Raw genomic sequence first — 21,352 nt, 5'->3', positions numbered from 1 at the left:
ATAAAACCAACCTCTTCTCCATCAGCACTCAATAACATCTGAAACTTATTTAATGTCAGCGATTGTGTCATCCATATTTTGAATTGAAGATGTGAACGGCTATAGCCAGACTACTGGACTACGGGTTACAAAAATGGGCACAGGGCAGTTTCACCAGTTTGATTACGCGGTCAACTCGTCTCACATTTCCTGCTGAGAGGCGGGATTTTGATTTATTCAAATTGATAGTCTGCCGATTTCGGCAGACGGTTGCAAATTCGACAAATGATATAATTAAATTCCAGCCCGTCGCAGCCAGTATGCCATCACACAGTGTATTTTCTAATTAATTTTGGTTTCCGACAGCAACAAAGTCCAGATAATATAATGATAGAATAATAATAATAATATATAGATGTGTAATTTTCGTCTGTATAACGGCATCGCTGCTGGGTTTTGCAACGTTCATTTTTAACAATTTTGAACCATGTAGACCTACGTAAAAAAATTTAACCTAATTATAGCTGCAATACATTTCGTCAACGTACTATACCAATGATGTGGAACAGCTACAGGTGTGTGTTTGACAAACTTTGGAAAACATCATGCCGACGATATACTCTCATGTCGAAAGTTTACAGTAGCTACACAACTGTCACGTATTAACATCAAATTTCCAAAAAAAAAGGTGATTTTGGGATTTTTAAGTGAAAGGGATTTTTAGAGTCGGTGAGAATACGACAAATACGTTCTCTATATCACCATCACGGGCAGTTGACCGCACTAAAAAAATACAAAAGGAGAAAAACGTGAGTCCCTCGCAAAATGTTCATTCTTTTACAGTCTGACATATGTTTCGAGAACCAAAGTTAAAAGATGTATACGTATACTATATAATATGCAAATGACGTTCCTGTATTAGGTGAGGTTTTACAAAAAGGGCAGGTACGTGTGTGTTTACAACATGTGGGTCGACGGATAAAAATGTTTTGGGCAACTCGGTGGTCCAGATCGTCACCAGCATAAACACAATAAGAGAAATGCATTACCGATCCTTTTGAACTGCAGGAAATGATGACATGACACACAGACAGGGGACTAAAAATATAACAAAACATCAAACATAACCAACTTGCATTCAATGTTCTCTTCTAAGGAAATGCTCGTTTCTTTTTTTAATATTAATATCTTTCCTTGATGAACGATGTCAATGCTGGGCGTCGTAGAGCTCTGAATATTCTTCCAGCGCTTCGTAGAGTTCCTCCATAGTTGTCTGAGTCACAGGGACGTTTTCGATCGCCACCATCGACGAATTGAAGTCGTTGCAACTGCCGCTGCAGCTGCTGCCGCTCGATTTCGATTCCGGCGACGACGGATCCTCCAGCGAGGAGATGGAGTACGTCTGGTGGGTCGGTGATTGCGTCTTGGTGGTAATAGCATCCATTAAATCGTCTTCGGCCATCGGGTCAAACTGGTAGTCGGGTTTGACCCAGTCGAAACCGAAATCGGGAACGTTGACCACCTGGTTGACGGATTGCTGGATGGCCTGCATGAACTGGAGGGCCATGTTGGCCATTTCGGGGTTGGGTTGTTGTTGCTGTTGTTGTTGCTGCTGCTGATAAGTTTGGTAGGCTTCTTGCTGTCCTGCTCCTAGATGGACTCCTTCTTCGCAACACGACGAAGAGGAATAAGAGGAGGAAGAAGACAAGCTGGATGGTTCACGTGTGATGTAGTGCTGACTCGACTGATGCTGGGCCATGCCACTCGCGGGATACGACTGAGTGTACGGATGTTGTTGTTGTTGTTGCTGCTGCTGCTGCTGCTGCTGATGTTGAACGGGTGGAAATTGCTGATGGTGGGGCACGTAACTGGTGCTGCCGTCGGAAACATTGGACTGCTGGATATTGCTGGCACTGCTGCAACTGGTGTACGTCCTCGTTGATTGAGCATCGGACGCCGGAGCGTAGAAGGATTGCTGAGCTCCTTCGGCTGGGAAACCTCCGCCCGGATGAATGGCGACCGAAGGATCGACAGTAGAAGCCATTAGAGCTGCTGCTGGCCCATCGACGTCATCAGGTATCACTTTACATTCCGGATAGGGATTGATTTTCAAATGCTGCAGTTGGTGTTGGATCGAAGAGATCTCGTCGTTGCCTGCCGGGGGTAGTAGAAAAATTCGAATGATCAAAAGGATTGGATTAATCACATAAGGCATTTGAGGGCGCCATGACGTTGTTTCGACGTACCTAATTGGAGATTGTGGCGGTTGTGGGTGTCGCTCAATTCCCTCAGATCGCTCAATTTCGTTAGCAATTTGCCGAACATGTACTTGGATCGGGTGGTGCCGAAGCGCCAGCCCATGTAGCGCTCCAGCAGTGAGGTGTAGTAGGCCTGGTATTTCTCGATCCATCGGGTGCGGACCAGTCCGGCCCGCTCGGGCGTGAAGAGGACAATCAAGATCAACAGCATGATGGTCGGCTCGTCGACGCCCATCTGCTGGATCGTGTTGATGAATTCCATGTGCATCTGGAAGATGCGCGACGACGTCAGGTGGCCGATGTTGTCCAGCTTGAGAGTTGGCGCGTCCTTGTACATGGACATGTTGGCGTTTGGCCAGCGATTCTTCAACGGGTCGTAGACCAGGGCCCCCCTCAACACGCACATTTCCAGGACGCCACCTTTCAGCAGGCAGCTCTGATCCTGGAATGGTAAACTTGAGAAGTCGGCCATCAGTCGGGCGTAAAAGGCGAATCGACGAATCAGCGTTCCAAACATCTAATTACAACAGGATCGAAATATCTCATTAAGAATTTTTTAAATCGCTAAAATAGGAAATGGCGGGCTATTTGAATTATTATTTTACCTCCATGACTTGGACGCCGGGACGGTCGCTATCGAAGAATCGCAATTCCGTGCGATAGGGAACGTGTTGGTAAGCGTGCATGTATTTAGTGACGATCGATTCGATTTCTTTGATTTCGAGTGGGGCCAAGAAATCGATCATCCGCTCGATCTGTGGCTCGTAGTCGCTGCTGCTGGATGTCGAAGCCCCGTCGTCCGACGAATAATTGTAAATGGATTTGCCACCGGTCGTTGTCGAAGTGGCCGAAGCCGCCAGTTGTTTGCTGAGCTTCTTCTCGGCCCTGGCCTTCATGAGAGCCTTGCGCTCCTCCTCGGTCATGACCCAGCTCTTCTCCATGCCGATGGCGAAGCATCGCTTCATGCGGCAATACTGGCAACTCTTGCGGTTCGACAGGGAAATGACGCACTGGCCGCGGTGACAGCACTGGAAGTGGAGGTAGTTGTCGTTTTGCACCGAGCGCCGGAAGAAGGCCTTGCACGAGTCGCACGACAATCCGCCGAAATGGTAACTCTTGGCGATGTCGCCGCAAACGCCGCAGTACTTGACCACTCCGCCTCTCCCGCTGGGCGGCATCACCGGATGGAGCGGAACGTTCGAAGGGCCGTTGTTCTCCAATTTGACGGCGACCGCTGGATGTTGTTGTGGTTGGTGCTGGTGATGAGACAAAGATGGGCCACTGCTGTGCATGATGTTGGAAGTTAAGTTGTAATTGTGGTAGGCGGAGGCGGCCGAGTCGACGATGGGATCGAAGTTGGCCATCATGCCGAGGCTGTTGATTGGATTGGCCATCGGATCCATTTTTTTCAGTTTGGCTTCCCTTCACCTCCGCTGTCGATAGGCAACTGGCCTGTGGAACTGATAAGATATTCCTTATTACACCACTCGGTCAGCTCATTATATTGTGTGGCTATTTTAAAACTGTGTTTCTTTTTTAATCTTTTGGTAAATGCAACCTGCTGCTGCCATTCCCAATCGCACACGGATACGTGTTGTGGCTGCTGCTGCTGCTCTATGTGCCAGTTACATCATATCCTCATCGTTTAATTTTATAATCGAGTTATTTCGGTCACGAAACCCCAAAAAACATATTTATCTATATAGCGGCTGCCCCCTTTTCTTATTTTTAAACGCGGGCTTGTTTCCAACGCCACAGTACACAAAATTATTAGACTCATATCTCGATTGGCGTTCCAAATTTAGACGTTCACGCAAAACAAACAACGCTGGCGGCGCGTGATTCTCCAGCGTTGCGTCATTTCCTGAATTTCGCTCGCATCAGGTACAAAACACACCAAAAGTGTTTGAGTTTCAGTAAATTATTATTTTCAATTTTTATGTCCTCTGCGATGACAAACAAAAAACAGACGACACGTGGGAACAAGTCAAAGAAAACGACGAGTAGATGAGTGTGTCTGTCTGCGTGACTGTCTCTTAAATAATTGGAGAGCGGGTGGAACTCTCTTTCATTTCTTTTTTCCTCCGGATGCCACGTCGGCGGAATAGATGGTAACTCTCGTGAAATGGTTTCATGACTCCGGTGTAGTATAATCATTATGAAAACGTGTGATGCTGCTCCTTATTCCTTGCACGGTCCATTTCTCCTTCGTAATGAGACGCGGCGCTTCTACTTGTCATGTGATGATTATTCCTGTAGCTGCTCTCGTGCGTACCTCCCCGACTACTACACTAGCTGCTGCTGCACACACACGTTCCACGCACAGACTGATAAGTGTCGACCGGTAACTTTGCAAGTTGCCGAACCCCATATTTAAAGGGGGAAATAAGATGAAGAAATACTAAGAAAATAGACTATGAAATTTGAGATCTGCTGGAAAATGGTCTAACTTGGAAAAAAAAAGGGATCAATTCACGGGGCTGTCACGACAGTGTGTAAGCCGAACACGCGGCAAGACACGGGCCGGCCCTCACCTCCTTCAGACATATGTATAGTCTAATACGAGCGGAGACCGCGTGACTTTTTTTAAAAGTTGCCGAAGCCAAAAGAAAAGGGAAAAGTAAAAGGGGGTCTCGGCATTGTGTGCATTTTAATGTATCGATTGGCAAGAGATAAGACGGAAGAAGGGCGCGTGTAAAAATAGAAAAGAGCAAACGATCATCTTGTGATATCGATCGCTTTGGCCCTGTCCCTACTAGTCCGCTGGCTGCTGCTCATTCGCGTACCTCGTTTAGATATTTCTCCCCAAATTTTTTTTAGAGGGGGGTGGGCGCAGACATGTAACTTTGTAGTATATGTTGGAGACAAGTTATTTATTGTACAATTTAGTGCTGTAAAGCTCTAACTGCATGATGGGGCCAGACGGATACCAAGAGAGGACAGACATGCTGACTATATACATGTCCCTTTTCAAAGGCAAGAGATAGAGAGCTATAGATTATTAGCCAGTATTGACGGATCGCGGAAGACTTACATAGCCCAAGTCTTTTGATGGATGAATTCAAACATTGCCCAAAAGGGTGATCGCTCTCTCCCGTATGTATACTAGAATTGTATATATGCTGCTGCTGGTTTGAATCGCCGAAATGGTGACTCCCATATTTCTATTGATTCCTGTTGTGTTGGCTGCCGAGTCGAGTGTAAAACAATTTTTTTTTTTTATTTCGCCTTTTGGTTTAAAACTTCTAACCGGTGGGGAAAAAAAATAAAATAATTTGGCTGTTTATAGATTCCCATTTTTCTTTCTGAAAAGGAGAAATCCCGCGGGACTCGAATCGCGACTCGGCGATTTTTTATTGAAATTCATTGAACAACAAACGCGCACGAGTCAGCAGCTATTTTGGATTTTTTTTTTTTTTTTAAGTTACTATCATCACACAGACAAGACCGTTCTCTCTGTCGAAGCGCCAGAGGAACCCGTGCAACTTAACCGTCTAAGTTTCTCCGCGCCCAAGGCATCAGGAATTAAGACTCAAGAAAAGAAGTCGACGTAACATTCTCCTGCTGGCGTTTGGTGGTAGTGTTAAAAAAAAAAAATTGAAAATAAAAACTGGTCTTTAATGAAAGCGATGAACCAATTTCATTTCGGAGGTGCTAAACATTGATTCCACCTTTTTTTAATTCTTGGTATTTCACACTGTGAAAAAAAAAAGCGGATTCATCAGAAACTGCGTATTCTGCTGCCACCCCGTAATTCTGCTTGGCTAGAGATAAGGTTAAATAATACACTGGCGTCTAGTAAATGTCAAACATCATTTGTCAGTCGAGAGAGAGAGAAAGAGAGAAGCCAAACAAGTTGACGCATTATAGTTTCCAAAAGTCAGCGTAAGCCTGACACTCACAAATCTGATTTCCAACGCACACACTACACACACACACACACTGGCATCTAGAAAACGGTAAATAACTGTTCAGTAACATATTAGGTGTACACACAGGAAAAAGTCTGTCGTCCGAGACCCCAGAAATGGTTACAAATAAAAAAGATGATTCATTTTTTCTATCTTATTTGTTTTTTTTTTTTTTTTTTTTTTTTTAATTCCTCTTCCTATTACAGATCCTGCTGCTGCTCTACTGCTATGTAGTTATACGTACGGTTTACATTATGACGGAATTAGATTTTTCGTGGCTCCTCATGTTACAAACTGACCCTCGCTTACCAGCAAGTGTACGTATATAAGAGCGGAAACGTTAACACACACACACGGATGATATAAACACACTATGTGTCGTCATGTGGCGCGTCGCGCTCTCCGATTTTGATCCGCAACTGGCACACGAATATACACGACGCAAATTCACAAACGTCTCTGTTATTGCTACTATTCGTGTATAGAGGCTGAGTTCCCCCCCAAATAAGAAAAGATGATTGTGTATTTTGTCATTTTCACGCCGTTATTCGTCGTGACTGACTGGCGCACAGGTGGGCCAGACATCCGATCCATGCATCTCTGCACGTTTTTTTTACTCTTCTTCACCAACACGGATCGATGTCGTGAAAAGCGGACATTGATAGTTGTCGGAGAAGAATTTGTTGCGCGAAAAACAATCCCGCGACAGAGAGAGAGAGAAAGAGAAGGATTTGTGACAGTGTACGTGTTCCTTGTTCCGCAAGGATGACCGCATCTTTCCTTTCTGCTTGCGGCTAACTCCGTTCGCCTTTTTTTAATTGTAAACAAATCCCAATTGAAAATGGAGAGCGAGATATTTCATAAATATAATGAAACTTTCACTCTTCTCTTTTCTTTTGCTGTACGTTTGGGAGACTCAGTGTGCGCCCAGAGATAAGAAACGGAACCAAAATTGGACACACTTTTGGTTTTCTTTTGACGCAACGAATTTTTCTGTACACGGCGCTTACGTAACAGTGTAACAACATTCTATACTTTCAAACGGGGTCAGAATTACTCACCTCACAATCAGGTAACGGTGTTGTTGTTTTTCACTTTCAATTGGATAAGTTAGCGTCTCGATAAAAGTTTGGGTTTATTCGCTGCTGCCGGGACACTTCTATTAATCCATCGTCGTTCGGCAGGCAAGGTAGAAGAAGAAGAAACACGAGTAACAGGCAACTTGTTGTGGTGTCTCCATCGGCACACGTCAGACGCGGTCGAAACGAAACGAAAAAAATCACCAAAATGAAAAAAAAGCGACCAGAGAAAAAAAAGTCAACCGATTCGGTCGACAGATAACCCGAAACTGAGTTTCTTTTTCAAAAAACTCTTATACAAAAGTCGCGAAAACAATGGGGGGAAAATAAAGAATTTGAAGCCCTGCTGCTGCTGCTGCTGCACACACACAACAACAACAACACACAGACACGAATGAGAAATGAAAAAGAAATGAAAACAATAATAAACTGGCGCTCGCTAGGGAGACTCTCTTCTTGACTTGGGCACTTGGCCACGTTCAAAGCCACACTAGTGAATTTCAGCCCAAGTTTTCCTATTTGAAATGGACGACCAGCTGGGAGAGCGCAGAGAGACGGTGCAGCATTTGGGACTCTCTCTGCCACAGTCCTTGGCTGCTGCTCTACCGTGAGCCAAAGCAACGAAAACGAGGAAGAACAGAGAAAAAACCGAATAGACGGGAGAGAAAGAAGAAAAAAGGAAAAAGAAAAAGAGAAAATCACGTAGCGAGACCGTGGACGCGCAGACGCTATGTCATGGCACTTAAACGCGCAGGACCCAATCAGCACGGTGGTTGTGCTGCTGGCGCGTTCGTTTTTTTTCTTTTATGGTAGACGAAAGGAGGTGGGAGATGGGCGGTGCTCCCGTGACGTCAGTCCAAAAGGAGCAGGGACGGGACGGCGAGATGTTGTTGAACAAGATCGTTACGTTGGGGCCTTCAACGTTTTATGTGATGATGGTGTTTTGATTGATATCATCGCAGCGTCATTAAATCCAAAAAGTTTTGATCGCTCGGTGTGAGATGCAGAGCAATGGGCGGCAGGATCAATTAAATGGTTTACCTGTCTCTCAGTACAGGTTAAATAGTGGCCATTAAAAAAAAAAGAATTCTTTCAATACTTTGTGATTTGTCCTTCTCTATTACTTTGTATGCGTGGTGGTTACGTAAAGACTTGCGTCATTTTTCTTGGCTCTTATGTACTTGCAACGCCACCTAGGACTTTGCCTTGACACTTTTGTTTTTCGCTCCAATCGGAAGGTCATCATCATCGTCGATCTACTCAAAATGGAATCCGATCTGCTCTCAGATCGCCATAGCAAATGGGGAATTAAAGTAAACACTAAATACAGCTGTTGCCAAGCTCGTAAAAGGACGGGGAGAAACGCTGCTGCTGAAGGCTAAAACCATTTTATCAGAGATGTTTTCATTTGGGATTCTTGTTTATCCCTTAAAAAAGAAGAAGAAAAAAAGAGATCACATTCCAGAAACACGAGAATGCACAATTGGATTGAAAGTCGGTTTATAACAACCGACAACAACCCGTGCGCTGAAATAATCATTTGATCTGTATATCTACGTCACAGCGCATCCACATGGGCTCATTAAATAACAAGTGGCCCATTTTTAATTCATAGGCCGACGCCTCCTTGGAAAACCAGTCGAGGTAATGAAATATCAAAGGAGTTTCGTGTTTATCTTCCAGTCAAAGTCAATGTCGCCGTCGAAGTCAAATGGAAGAGCAGCACGTCCGCTTACAACTTTCAAAAAAATGAATTTTATTGATCGACATGTAGAGCGACGGCGACGACGATTCCTGCAGAGGGAAAACGACTGACAAAAATGATTGCGCATGTGGATCACTAGCTTCACCCGTGCAGGCATCAGAGGCAAGTATATAAGCCTACGTGAATTATTCATTAGGCAATTCGGTAGAGCGAATGTCAAAAGTGAAAGAAACGAGGATAGAGGATTCAGCTGCCATCTAACGGTCCTGGACGCTAAACCGCCCGTCGTCCCTTCGTTAACATCATTAACGAGGGTAAACCGGACGCTCGCACGTACTAATAGTTGGAAATGAATTATTGATGATGTAATGGCGTAGTTATAATGCGGACCACGGTTATTTTTTTGGGGGGGGGGGGTGGTGGGTAGGGGTCCTACTACTAATTGTTTTACTTGCCCACATCATCCTCTTCAATCCCTATAGCGTTATAATGATGATGCCAACTGAAAATTAAAAATGGTAGCCTTGTCGCCCTTCCAGCGATAATGGCGTGGTTCCCTCTCGTTCCTAAATTCTCCTATTTTCTCATTGAAATTAGTATGGCTTTGGAATGCTTCGTTAAATCTAGCTTTATATGAAACTTGTGTTTGCGGTGTGTTTAGCTTTAGCCCTGCAAAACGTGTGTTATCGTCACACTAGCTTAACGCTTGCAGCTCGATTTCACAATCGGTCGTGTTTGAACCGGTTCGGGATTGCCATGGGAGATTCAGCGATTGCACGCATTCTCCATTTGCTGAGTTTACTGGAAAAAAATAGAAAGTACTGGCAACACATAACATTTTTAGAGAGGTTATCATTGGAAATGTATTACGTTGCTTTAAGAGGGCCGTTCAGCTTTCAAGGGAATCAATCGATTACTTGCCACTCGCGCTTTCTTCAGTATATACGTCAATGAGTATCGACTTATTGGGTGACCATTCGCCTTCTTCGATTTCATTTTCCAAGTGAAAACGGATCGTGGTTTTATAATGCCAATCGATCTCATTATAACGCTGGGTTTATTGTTTCGAAAGCTCAAAAAAAAATTACAATTTACAAATTTACAATTGCTTTTTTATTCATCAAAAGTGATGTGGCGCCGTTGTATGCTAATCAGCTGAGAGCTGGATTAGAGAAAAAAGAGAGAAGCCAGTCGATATCGGTTGGGTCCTCTTGTGTTCAACTGCCGCAGCAAATTAACATAAGTGTCAACTGAATGAATTGACTTTTGTTGTCCGAGAAATAATAGATAATCCTAATTAAAGTAGTGATAATTTTATCACAGGTCCATAAACGTATTAGTGTAAAGTTTTAAATATTGCATTAAGAATTTCAATGAAATAATACATTGTTTTAAAATATCTTTAACATAAAAGAATTATAACATAAAATAATTCGTTTTTGTTAAGATTTTGATTCTTAATTTTAAGATTTGATTGAGAAATGTTTTTTCCGAAATTGCCACCAGAGGGTTCGCTGCCGGTTACGGAACGTTGCATCATAGAGCTCATCTCTATTTCCCTGTCGTGACTTCTACAGTTCTACTGCTAATGTCATTCAGCCGTGTCTGTCTGTCTCGAGTGTATATGTGTATGTGTACAATTTGTTCTACTACTTTCGGTTTTTTAAAACAGTCCAGAATCAGTTCTTTATTTAGGGACTTTGCTAGGTTGGAGCTTATGTTTTTATTACAGGGCCATCGGGAGACTTCTCTCCTACAGCTAATTTCAAAGTATTAGAAAACAAATTTCGAAAATGAATTCAAACGGAAAGAATGCCGAAGAAACTGACTGGAGTGATGGAGGGATTCCGGCTGTCTTGCAGGCATCAACAGAGACTAGCTTGAAATTTGCTTGCTTAGTGAGGTTTATAGAAGCAAGCCATGTCTCTCGCAAAGAAATCCTTGAATCCGTCCTTTACCTGGTAACTTTTCAATTCCTCAAGACTCATAGAAAAATATGGACTATTGTAGAACGAAATGTTAGAGCACCCTTTGTTATGAAAACATCTCTATAGCTTATTAAGTTATCTGGGCATTGTATTTTAGGTTTGTTACACAATATCCAAATAATTCAAAATTTAACTTACTCAGTTAATTTGATGTGTTTCTAATTCTTCGTTTGAGAAAATAATTGCTAGTTATATAGAAACATTATTATTCGTGTTACCACACACCATATTTCTCTGCTGCAAGTAATCACTGTGTGATATAAAATGGAACAGAATTTAGTAGATATAACTATGCAGTTGCAGACAAAACAAGAATATAGTTCTTTTACAGTTTGCTTGCATTAGAGTTTAACCATTGCACATTGACTTGACTAGTAAAAACTCAACCGTAAATTGGTTTCTCTACAGTCCTCAGTTGTCTTGTCTTTCTGATTCCTATTTGCCATTAATGAATTTAAGTGTATAGATATCATGTGTGAAAGTTTAACTGGATGCTATGTTTTGAACAAAAATTCATAACTTAGAATTTTGATGGTTCTACCAAAATTTCCCTTGGCAGCTGAGTTAAATGATAATCTACTTGTGTGGAAATTTATCATGGGACTATTTAAAATTAGACCTACTGTGTGGCTGTGCCAAATTTCACTCATTTCCGTCCCAATTTGCGATGCAAACGACTAATTTAGCTAAAATTCATTTCCCTGAAAATCCCCTCAAATTTGATTGTTCGTGCAAAATTTCAATTCTTATGTTTTCGTTCATTTTATAGTTAGTTGGTGGCGAGTTCGACATGGAGCTCAACTTCGTAATCCATGATGGTGAATCTGTTGTGCACATGCTCGCCTTTCTTGACAACTGCCCTTGCAATTTGCAGGTAAGAGACTCCGGATAATAGTCAAATTATTCATCTAATTATCGTACTTCATTGTTATTCTTCTAGGCGGAAATATGGAGCATATTCATCGCCATTCTAAGGAAAAGTGTCCGGAATTTACAAGCCTGCACTGAAGTTGGACTTATTCGGCCAGTTCTGGCACGTTTAAAAACAGCCGAGCCCATTGTTGCTGGTATGAATTTTAAGTAGCTTTTTTTATTTTTAAAAATAGCTTTATAACGCATTTGTGCGATCTCGGTAGATCTCCTCGTCGAAGTGTTGGGTGTATTGAGCAGCTACAGCATCCGAGTGACTGAATTGAAATTACTGTTTCGAGCTATGCGGGCAGAAAATGGTCGTTGGCCACGTCATTCAGTAAAATTACTTCATGTCCTAAGGCAAATGCCGCTGCGTAGCGGACCGGAAGTTTTTATAACATTCCCAGGAAACAAAGGTTTGCAAACATGGTCAACTTTTTTTTAAACAAATAGTCGGATGTCAAATATCTTTTGGTTGTAGGATCGGCTCTAGTGTTGCCTCCCATGGCCAAGTGGCCACAAGAAAACGGCTTCACATTCACCACCTGGTTTCGGTTAGATCCTGTCAATGCTGTCAACATTGAGAGAGAGAAGCCATACCTGTACTGCTTCCGGACTAGCAAAGGGTTGGGTTACTCGGCCCACTTTGTTGGTAGCTGTCTCGTATTGACATCAACTAAAGTGAAGGGAAAAGGGTTCCAGCACTGCGTCCAATACGAATTCCAACCGCGACGATGGTACATGTTGGCCGTGGTTTACATTTACAATCGATGGACCAAGAGCGAGATCAAGTGTTTTGTCAATGGCCAACTCGCCTCTTCTACTGAAATGACGTGGTCCATCTCCACAGGAGAAGCCTGGGACAAGTGCCACATTGGTGCCACTCCAGAATTAGACGATGACCGCCTTTTCTGTGGTCAAATGGCAGCTGTCTACCTTTTTAGCGAAGCACTCTCTGCTCACCAGGTCTGCGCTATGCACCGACTCGGGCCAGGCTATAAAAGCCAATTCCGTTTTGAAAACGAGACCCCGGTACACCTTCCAGAAAATCATCGACGCGTATTATACGATGGAAAGTTAGCCAATGCCATTGTTTTTATGTACAATGCAGTTGCTACTGACGGGCAACTTTGTTTACAATCGGCCCCCAAAGGCAACCAATCTTACTTCGTCCATACTCCACACGCCCTCATGTTGTCTGGTGTACAAGCTGTCATCACGAATTCGGTTCACAACACGCTCAACTCCATCGGCGGCGTTCAACTCCTCTTCCCACTCTTCACGCAACTGGACCTGCCCGTCGAGGACTCTGTCCCCACTGGTGACGGTAAAAAGGATGGCTCGGAGAGTCAAGATGATCGGGATTACACAGTTTGCAGTAAACTAGTGGCGTTTCTTTGCGAGCTGATTGAAAGTTCGCCCACCGTCCAACAGCAAATGATGCAGAACCGTGGATTTCTAGTGGTGAGCCACCTGCTGCAACGTTTGTCACGCAACCACCTGACGCTGGATGTTCTCAATGCCTTTTTGAACTTGACCAAGTTCTTGGTCACCTCTCCATCGCCCAATGCCGATATCCTTTTGAAACAACTGTTGGATCACGTCCTTTTCAATCCGTCACTCTGGATTTATGCGACGACTGAAGTACAGACGCGGCTCTATTCCTATTTGGCCACCGATTTCGTCCACGATACGCACATTTATACGACGGTCCGGAGGGTCTCGACAGTTCTTCAAACAGTCCATACGCTCAAGTATTATTATTGGGTCGTCAACCCGCGATCGTCCTCCGGCATCACGCCGAAGGGCTTGGATGGAATACGACCGTCGCAGAAAGACGTGCTGACTATCCGTGCATTGATTCTGCTCTTCTTGAAACAACTGACCATGATGGGAGATGGAAGTAAAGAGGATGAACTTCAGAGTATCCTCAACTACTTGACAACTATGAATGAGGACGAAAACATCCAAGACGTATTGCAGTTATTAACGGCTTTGTTAGCTGAATTTCCAGCTGCCATGGTGCCAGCGTTTGATGCCAAGCAGGGCGTGAGGGCAGTCTTCAAATTGGTTGGTTCACCCAGCCAGTCGACCAGGTTGATGGCCTTAAAAATTCTAGGTAAAAACATACAGAAACTAACCCCTCCTACCTGCTTTACGTGGATTTAGTCAAGTGCTCAAAAGTTTTGATTATAAAACTTCTTCAACTTCTTTTAGGTTTCTTTTTGGCTCGATCGACGCACAAGCGCAAGTACGACGTCATGACGCCGCACAATTTACACATGCTGCTAGCCGACCGGCTTTCGATTCATGAAGATTGCCTCTCGTTGCCAACCTACAACGTTCTTTATGAAATCCTCACCGAACAAGTCAGTTGAGTGCTCACGTATTTGTCCGAATCTTTATTTATCTGTTTCTTAAAATCACAGGTGACACAGCAGATACTACGCGTACGCCATTCAGAACCAGAGTCTCACGTAAGACTGGAAAACCCGATGATTTTAAAAGTGATGGCTACTCTGATCCGGCAATCGAAGCCTTCCGAATCCTTGATGGAAATCAAAAAAATCTTTCTGACAGACATGGCGTTTTTGTGCAATAACAATCGGGAAAATCGTCGTACAGTCTTGCAAATGTCGGTGTGGCAGGAGTGGCTTATCTCCATGGCTTACATTGTGCCTCGAACGGCCGAAGAACATTTGATATCCGACATGGTCTATTCGCTCTTCCGCACACTGCTTCATCACGCCATCAAATACGAATACGGAGGTTGGCGTGTCTGGGTCGACACATTGGCCATTGTTCATTCCAAGGTTTCTTTTGAGGAATTCAAACTCCAGTTTGCCGATATGTACGCCCATTATGAGCGTCATCGAAGTGATCACATAACCGATCCTGATCTTCGTCAGCAACGACCAGTAAGCACGATTTCAGGACAAAGAGAATCGGCAGTTTTAGCTTCAAAGGTCACCCCTTATCCGGATATGGTGTCGCCCGCCCCCATTGTGGAAGTGCATGACAACGCCAGTCCAATCGATCCTCCGACCGAATGTAATGAACGTGTCACTTTGTCATCACAAGGTGAAAAAGAAATGGAAAAGGAAAATCAATCCAATCGAACTTTTTCCGAAGATTTTCCGGCGTCGGCAGACGAGCAAGTCGTCACCATAGCGGAATCAACGACGCAGAAGGAGGAAATTGTCGTGCCTGTTCAACCGGAAGACACCGAAGGCGTTGTGCAGAGCCACGAATCTCTTGTCGATCCGAACGAAGAGGTGGGATCTGATAGCATGGATCAAGAAATCAATGAAATTCGTGGGGAAATGGAGGAACGAACACATCCAGATAAACCATTGGTTCCTGGAGTTAGCGATGAAGACAGTGATAATGTTACCATGGAGATTCCTGTGAATGGTGGAAGTCCAATTAAATTTACCGAGTTGAACGGTGGATCGGGAGATGAAGAAGACAAAGAGCTCGACTCTGCTATTGTTACTAAAATGGAAGAAAAACTTAATCTGAAAGCAACCGTAGAAAAAGATGCATCAGATGATGAAAGCAAAGAACTGGAAAATTCGATCGTTGGCGAAATGGAAGAGAAACAGGATCCTAAAACAGACGACAGTGGCGACACGCCCACGACTCAATTAAGTGAAGAAGTGGATGGCAACGAAGAAAAGCCAGAGCCGGAATTGACAGAACAACAGGAATCTGTGCCAGAAATAGTGGAACAGAAGCCTTTGCAGACTGTATCAGGAGCGCTGGATTTGCAACTAGAAGATGATGGAGAAGGAGAGAGTATGACTAGTTCCATGGAGTCCCACAGTGCACGCATTCAGGACCAACCGGCTGCTTCCGAACCCGCCCAAGAACAGCCAACCGCTGCAGTCAAGGATGAAGGAGCAGTTGCCAACGAAAATCACCAGAAGGAAGAAAGTAAAGAAACTCATTTGTCTCCGGAAAAATCGCGTGAACCGTCGCCAAAGAAGCAGAACAAGAAAGGTACGCCATTCCGACATGACTTATTATGACAAATTTTACGATAATGTTTTCGCTCCCTTGGTTTAGAAGTTGGTCGAAGTAAAACGTCGCAGACATTCAGTCCAGGTCCTTCTCGGCCTCCGTTCCGCATCCCGGAATTCCGATGGTCATATGTCCATCAGCGATTACTATCTGACTTGCTCGGGTCCATTGAAGCTGATTTGCACACATGGAGAAAGTAAAATTACCTTAAACTTATGACTAGATGGAAAAAAAAAGAATGTGTAATAATAACATAACATTTTTAGTCATAGCACCAAGTCGGTGCTAGAATTTGTCAACAGCGGAGAGAGCGCCATATTCGTCGTCAACGCCGTCCATTTGATATCGCAATTGTCGGATAATTTGATTATCGCTTGCGGTGGATTACTGCCTTTACTGGCTTCAGCTACTTCTCCTCACGTAATGATTCTTTTCCATTTCAATGTGACATTCTTGTCAATTTTAACATTTGAGATGCTTATCTTCATTCCTCTTTTTTGTAGAGCGAGCTGGATATTGTCGAGCCAACTCAAGGGCTCCCTGTTGAAGTTGCCGTCAGCTTCCTTCAGCGCCTGTCAGCCATGGCCGACCTTCTCGTCTTCGCCTCTTCCATCAACTTGTCAGAGTTGGAGTCGGAAAAGAATATGGCGACAGGAGGAGTACTCCGTCAGTGCCTGCGCTTGGTAATACTGCAATTGAGAGTGAACGTCACTATGGACTGTTGAGTCATATCATGTATCTCATTACCATTTCATAGGTGTGTACTTGTGCTGTCCGCAATTGTTTGGAGTGCAAGGAACGCACTCGATTGGGTAGCTGGCTTCGCTGTAACGAGGAATCGAGTTTGTCTCCCAGAGCGTCTCATTTGGTATCGCTCATTAAGGGAGCTCACAGTCACTTCAAGCTTCACTCCCAGTCTGCGGTAAGTAGCAGTTGACACCTCCTCGCTGATCTTGAAATCAACCTTCAGTATGGATCTTAATGGAATCGTTTAGGATGGCGAAGATTTGCCGACTTTCGGTGGTCCAATTCGCGACGTCGACCGATTGCTGCAAGACTTGGACGTGAACCGATTGAGGGCCGTCATTTACCGAGACGTGGAAGAGACCAAACAAGCCCAGTTCCTTTCTTTGGCTATCGTTTATTTCGTTTCGGTCCTCATGGTCTCCAAGTACCGTGACATTTTAGAACCACCCTCTACTGGATTCAACAGCCCAGGCGCCCTCCATGAACCGGGTATAACATAACATTTCATTTATTTGTCTTGTTTTAGTTTTAAAGAAGCAAAAATGGATGGGAAAAAATCCTTAAATTTGTAATGATGAATGTGGTAATCATGATCGTAAATCATCGCCAGCTTCATGCCACATGCGTGGCTCGAGCCGTGAATGGACTCACGCCCATGGCCGGCCATCCCACCCTCATCATCAGCAACCTGTGTCGAATCATCAGCACTCTCAGACGTCTGTGCGCGTCAAGAACCACGTGTACGGACCAGAACCGCTTCCATGGCAACAATCCTCCGCCATGGGTATTTTTCTTTCCGCCAATGCGTCTTTTAAATGTCGTCGGACGCATGCTCAGTAGGGAAACGGAATTGCATGCTCTTAAAGCGAATGCCAACTTTTTTCTATCTTGCCAATAGATTTGATTGTTGTATTTGGTTGTTTGGTCATTGTGTTGTAGTTGCAGTTTTTTCCTCAATGATCCATGCTGATTGATGTTTTTGTTACGTTTTCCCAGGCCACAATGGTAACGGAGTCTTGACACCGGATGAAGAGCATGCGGCCGAGGACGGAAGGGGCGGAGAAGAGGAAGTCATTGAAATCGACGAAATGAACTCATCCGTCATTGCAGAGCGCCGTTCTGAATCCAGTTATAAATCCGAGGTTAGTTTGAAATGAATTTAGATCGCTACCAGTTTTGCGTTGAATTTACAATTGAGTGTGCTAACCTTGCTTCGGCATTCGGCAATAGAAACCTTCTACCAAGTCTGCGACTGCTTCTAACCCAATCTTATCCAATAACCGAGATAATGCTACAACTAATTCTCCTGCTTCTAAGGCAAGCAGTTCATTTGACTTGTGCCGATGACCTCGTTCCTATTGTTTCAATTATTCATCATGTCTTTCCCAACAGAACGAAGGAGACAGCGTGTCGATAAGAAGCGGAAAAGTCGTCCCGACTGAGACCTCTAGGGCGGCATCTGTCGTCAACGAAGAAGAAACGTCCTGGACTGATGTGAACCTTGATGAACAACGGGAAGATCAACAAAGACCGGGTAATTTTTCATTCGTCTGTGTGTAACAAGAAATTCAACGTTTAATTTACCATTTTTAATCGATTTCGGACAGCACCTGGAACAATGAATGTTAGCGGACAGGCTATGGTTGGCCGAGGTAACCATCAGGGCGCAGGATCTTCTGTCGAATCGGGTAATTTCGATTGTAGAAGGTGAATTTAAGCTTCTTCATCATTCAATTCGAATTTTTTTCAGTTTTGAGACCCTTTAACGTTCCAGCACTCAACAGTAGTTCGTTGGTAACAAGAGAAGCCTCTCTAACGCAGCAACTCGAAGCCGCTTTAGGATCAGTTTGCCCACTTTTGCGCGAAATTATGGTCGACTTTGCTCCCTTCCTGTCCAAAACTTTGTTGGGATCGCACGGCCAAGAACTGCTGCTGGAAGGCAAAGGTTTGTTGTTGCTGTCCAATTTTCTAGTAGCTTATAATTCAATAATAATTTTAAAAAACTTTCGATTTTACTACGGATCCATCATCGCTGAATGCAGGGTTGATCACTTTCAAACAAAGCCAATCAGTGGTGGAGCTGGTGATGTTGCTGTGCTCGCAAGAATGGCAAAACTCGTTGCAGAAGAACGCCGGGCTTGCCTTCATCGAGCTAATCAACGAAGGACGGTAATTGGCTATTCTTGATAAGAAAGAAGAAGAAGAATGTGGAAGTTATTAGAACCGCGGAATTCTTTTCAATCTCATTTTGTATGTGTAGGTTGCTCTCTCACGCCATGAAGGATCACATAGTCCGCGTTGCTAATGAAGCGGAATTTATTCTGAACCGAATGCGGGCTGAAGACGTGGTCAAGCATGCGGATTTCGAGGTAAATTCATCATCCGTTTTACCCATTCGCGAAGTGCGAAGTTGTTCTAATCTGATATTTGCTTTACAGACACAATGCGCTCAGACTCTTTTGGAGCGCCGTGAAGAAGAAGGCGTCTGTGATCACATCATTAGTGCTGCTCGACGTCGCGACGCCTCGTCGGCATTGCGTCTGGTTGATCGCATAACCAATATCATCGTTTCGAAACAGGGTGCCTGGGCTTCATCATCGCCCGACGGCGATGGCGCCCCGTCGGCCCCTCTTGAATTTTGGCGGCTGGACGCCTGGGAAGATGATTCCCGCCGGCGGAAGCGTATGATTCGCAATCCGTTGGGTTCCACCCATCCGGAAGCTACATTGAAAGCCGCCCTGGAACATGGCGCCTCTGAGGCGACTGTCCTCCAGGTGAGGATTGAGCAACTTTGATTAACATTCACATTCGTTGGTTTTAATTATGAATCATCAACTCTTGAAGGCCGAAGAAGCCCTACACGCCCAAATAGCCAAAAGCAAACCTAATTTGGCTCCGCTCCAGTCCTCTGACTTGCTGGACGATGCTGAGCTTCTGGCTGAAGATCGAGAGCTGGATGCTGAACTAACTGGTAATGAGTCTAGACGAATGCATCAATCATCTCACCACTAACTAACCAAACGCATTTCTAAAACGTCTACGTTTCTTTTTTGTGTTTGTGTGTGTGGTTTTCCAGGTCCCGTCAATTTGAGTAGTCGTGCCAAACTCATTGCACCAGGCCTCGTAGCGCCCGGTACACTGTCCATCACATCAGCTGAACTCTACTTTGAAGTCGACGAGGAAGACGCCGAGTTCCAGAAACACGACCAAGAGGTAGGAAGACACTTTTCACTCAATTTACTTATGAATGGTTTCTGCACTTAGTCGAAGAGCTCTCTTAGTTCAAAGGTCAGGAAAGAGGTCTTTTTTCTTTCCTTCATTTTGAGTTTGTTTTGATGAATGGCATCCTGGATGAGACTCTATAAAGAGGGCCCTGATTTTTGGAATCTGTTAGCGAGAACGGATTGATGAGTCTTGGGTGGTAGTGACGTGGGTAGCGTTTATTTGTTATGGTCGTGGCAAGCGATTTGTACATGATAATGATGATGATCATCATTCCACTCTCTTGTTTCTTTCTCCTTTCTTTGTTGAACGAGTCATCGAGATAGATGAGAATCTTCCATGCAGTCGGATGATTAGTCGCTGGAGGACAGCGCGAGATTGGGTGGCCGTTCAAAAAAAAGAGAGGAATTAAAAAGAAAAACAAAAAATAGGAAAAATAGGGAATGAAAATAACACGAGACAAGTCGAGTGTGATACGGATCAGATTTTAATGAAGGACAGGACGCTCGGTATTTAATGGCCTAATGATCGATTAGCGTGTGGGAACGCAACCCCAGAAGAAAAAGGGAAATAATAGTTTTTTTTTAGCTGAAAGAAACAAACAAAAAGTAAATACAAAATGGAAGGGAAATAAGCGATTACAACCCGAGGGAAGCCCACAGACCCTCGAAAGTGAAATAGAAAACCATCCCAAATCCAACAACCTCCACCGAAAAAAAAAGAGAATGAAAGAGAGAAAATAATAAAAGAAAAAGGTAACTCTCGACAACTTAAGAAGAAGAGGAAGCTTCATCTGCATAGCGATCCCGTGGTATGTAAAGCAGCCATATAAGAGGGGTTAGAAAAGGAGGCCAGAAAAGAAGATGCTGATTTATGCGTTCACAAATTGCCAAAAGCTTGTCGGTCGATGATTTACACGGAAGATTCCCAGCTCCGCCTTGAGAATGTAAACGCTTTAACCATTTTTTTTTGTTCGTTTCCTCCTTTCCACCTCGGTGGAAACGGCAGCAAAAACAACAACAAACCGGACCAACTCTTGTTGTATGGTTTAGTGAGAAGCATTTTGACCTCTTGACAACCTCAACTGCGATTATTACGAGCCGTGTTTTTATGGCAACTGCGGAAAGAAAAAAAAAAATAGAAAAGGCTACTTTGTGTTTTGTGTTTGTTGAAGGCAAAGAAGCGCGGCAATTCGTTCAAATTTTTAAGAGAAACCACGTCGTTATCCTTACTTTTTATTCCCCTTTTGGTTTTTTTTTTTCCTCTTTCAATTTCTTACTGTCGGCTCATCTTTCACGCTCCCGGTGTTGGCGTGTACGCCGGAAGAGCAAGAATCAAGAGTTGTTTGAATTTTCCATTTTGTTTTTTGTTTTTTTTTTGTTTTTATTTTTTGTGTGTTTCTAAATGAGACTCTTGTGATCGATTGCCGGACGAGTTGACCGCTTCCGCCACGCGCCTTTTCTTTTACTCCCCCCAAAAAAGAAACAAACAAATTCTTGTCGGTTATGAATAAGCATTTTGGTTGGAA

The 21,352-nt window shown here is 43.9% G+C and overlaps 2 protein-coding genes across 13 annotated transcripts in view; one reads left to right on the top strand and one right to left on the bottom strand.

The window, feature by feature from the left end:
• Positions 1–298: 298 nt before the first annotated feature.
• Positions 299–8,002, bottom strand: LOC124196524 (ecdysone receptor-like). Its single transcript, XM_046591646.1, has 4 exons — positions 7,210–8,002; positions 2,843–3,697; positions 2,226–2,754; positions 299–2,133 (listed from the first exon to the last, which is right to left on the bottom strand). Exons 2-4 carry the CDS (start codon positions 3,638–3,640, stop codon positions 1,187–1,189), a joined length of 2,274 nt encoding a protein of 757 aa, XP_046447602.1. The 5' UTR covers positions 3,641–3,697; positions 7,210–8,002; the 3' UTR covers positions 299–1,186.
• A 2,510-nt stretch (positions 8,003–10,512) lies between these two features.
• The window catches only part of LOC124196189 (neurobeachin-like), a 34,798-nt gene continuing 23,958 nt past the window's right edge, over positions 10,513–21,352 (top strand). For 2 of the 12 annotated variants that reach the window (XM_046591055.1, XM_046591053.1), the window contains exons 1-23: positions 10,513–10,893; positions 11,690–11,794; positions 11,861–11,987; positions 12,057–12,248; positions 12,314–13,951; positions 14,050–14,201; positions 14,262–15,834; positions 15,901–16,051; positions 16,122–16,275; positions 16,359–16,538; positions 16,613–16,777; positions 16,851–17,091; positions 17,213–17,386; positions 17,599–17,744; positions 17,833–17,919; positions 17,995–18,136; positions 18,210–18,290; positions 18,353–18,547; positions 18,645–18,771; positions 18,863–18,971; positions 19,041–19,376; positions 19,447–19,573; positions 19,679–19,815. In XM_046591055.1, coding sequence (XP_046447011.1) covers positions 10,726–10,893; positions 11,690–11,794; positions 11,861–11,987; positions 12,057–12,248; positions 12,314–13,951; positions 14,050–14,201; positions 14,262–15,834; positions 15,901–16,051; positions 16,122–16,275; positions 16,359–16,538; positions 16,613–16,777; positions 16,851–17,091; positions 17,213–17,386; positions 17,599–17,744; positions 17,833–17,919; positions 17,995–18,136; positions 18,210–18,290; positions 18,353–18,547; positions 18,645–18,771; positions 18,863–18,971; positions 19,041–19,376; positions 19,447–19,573; positions 19,679–19,815 — 6,507 coding nt within the window. In that variant the 5' untranslated portion in view covers positions 10,513–10,725. The remainder of the gene's footprint in view (positions 10,894–11,689; positions 11,795–11,860; positions 11,988–12,056; positions 12,249–12,313; positions 13,952–14,049; positions 14,202–14,261; positions 15,835–15,900; positions 16,052–16,121; positions 16,276–16,358; positions 16,539–16,612; positions 16,778–16,850; positions 17,092–17,212; positions 17,387–17,598; positions 17,745–17,832; positions 17,920–17,994; positions 18,137–18,209; positions 18,291–18,352; positions 18,548–18,644; positions 18,772–18,862; positions 18,972–19,040; positions 19,377–19,446; positions 19,574–19,678; positions 19,816–21,352) is intronic. The other 10 variants (XM_046591064.1, XM_046591062.1, XM_046591063.1 and 7 more) reach the window with 8 other exon arrangements.

Source organism: Daphnia pulex, chromosome 6 (assembly GCF_021134715.1).
Source record: "Daphnia pulex isolate KAP4 chromosome 6, ASM2113471v1".
Taxonomy (NCBI): Eukaryota; Metazoa; Arthropoda; class Branchiopoda; order Diplostraca; family Daphniidae; genus Daphnia; species Daphnia pulex.
Note: the sequence above shows the minus strand (reverse complement) of the source record. Positions and strands in the feature narration are given on the sequence as shown.

Coding starts and splice junctions, on each gene's coding strand:
- LOC124196524 (XM_046591646.1), bottom strand. CDS start 3,640: ATGGATCCGATGGCCAATCCAATCAACAGCCTCGGCATGATGGCCAAC. Junction 2,755..2,842: donor CCGGCGTCCAAGTCATGGAG/GTAAAATAATAA, acceptor TGTTGTAATTAG/ATGTTTGGAACGCTGATTCG. Junction 2,134..2,225: donor CCGCCACAATCTCCAATTAG/GTACGTCGAAAC, acceptor TACCCCCGGCAG/GCAACGACGAGATCTCTTCG.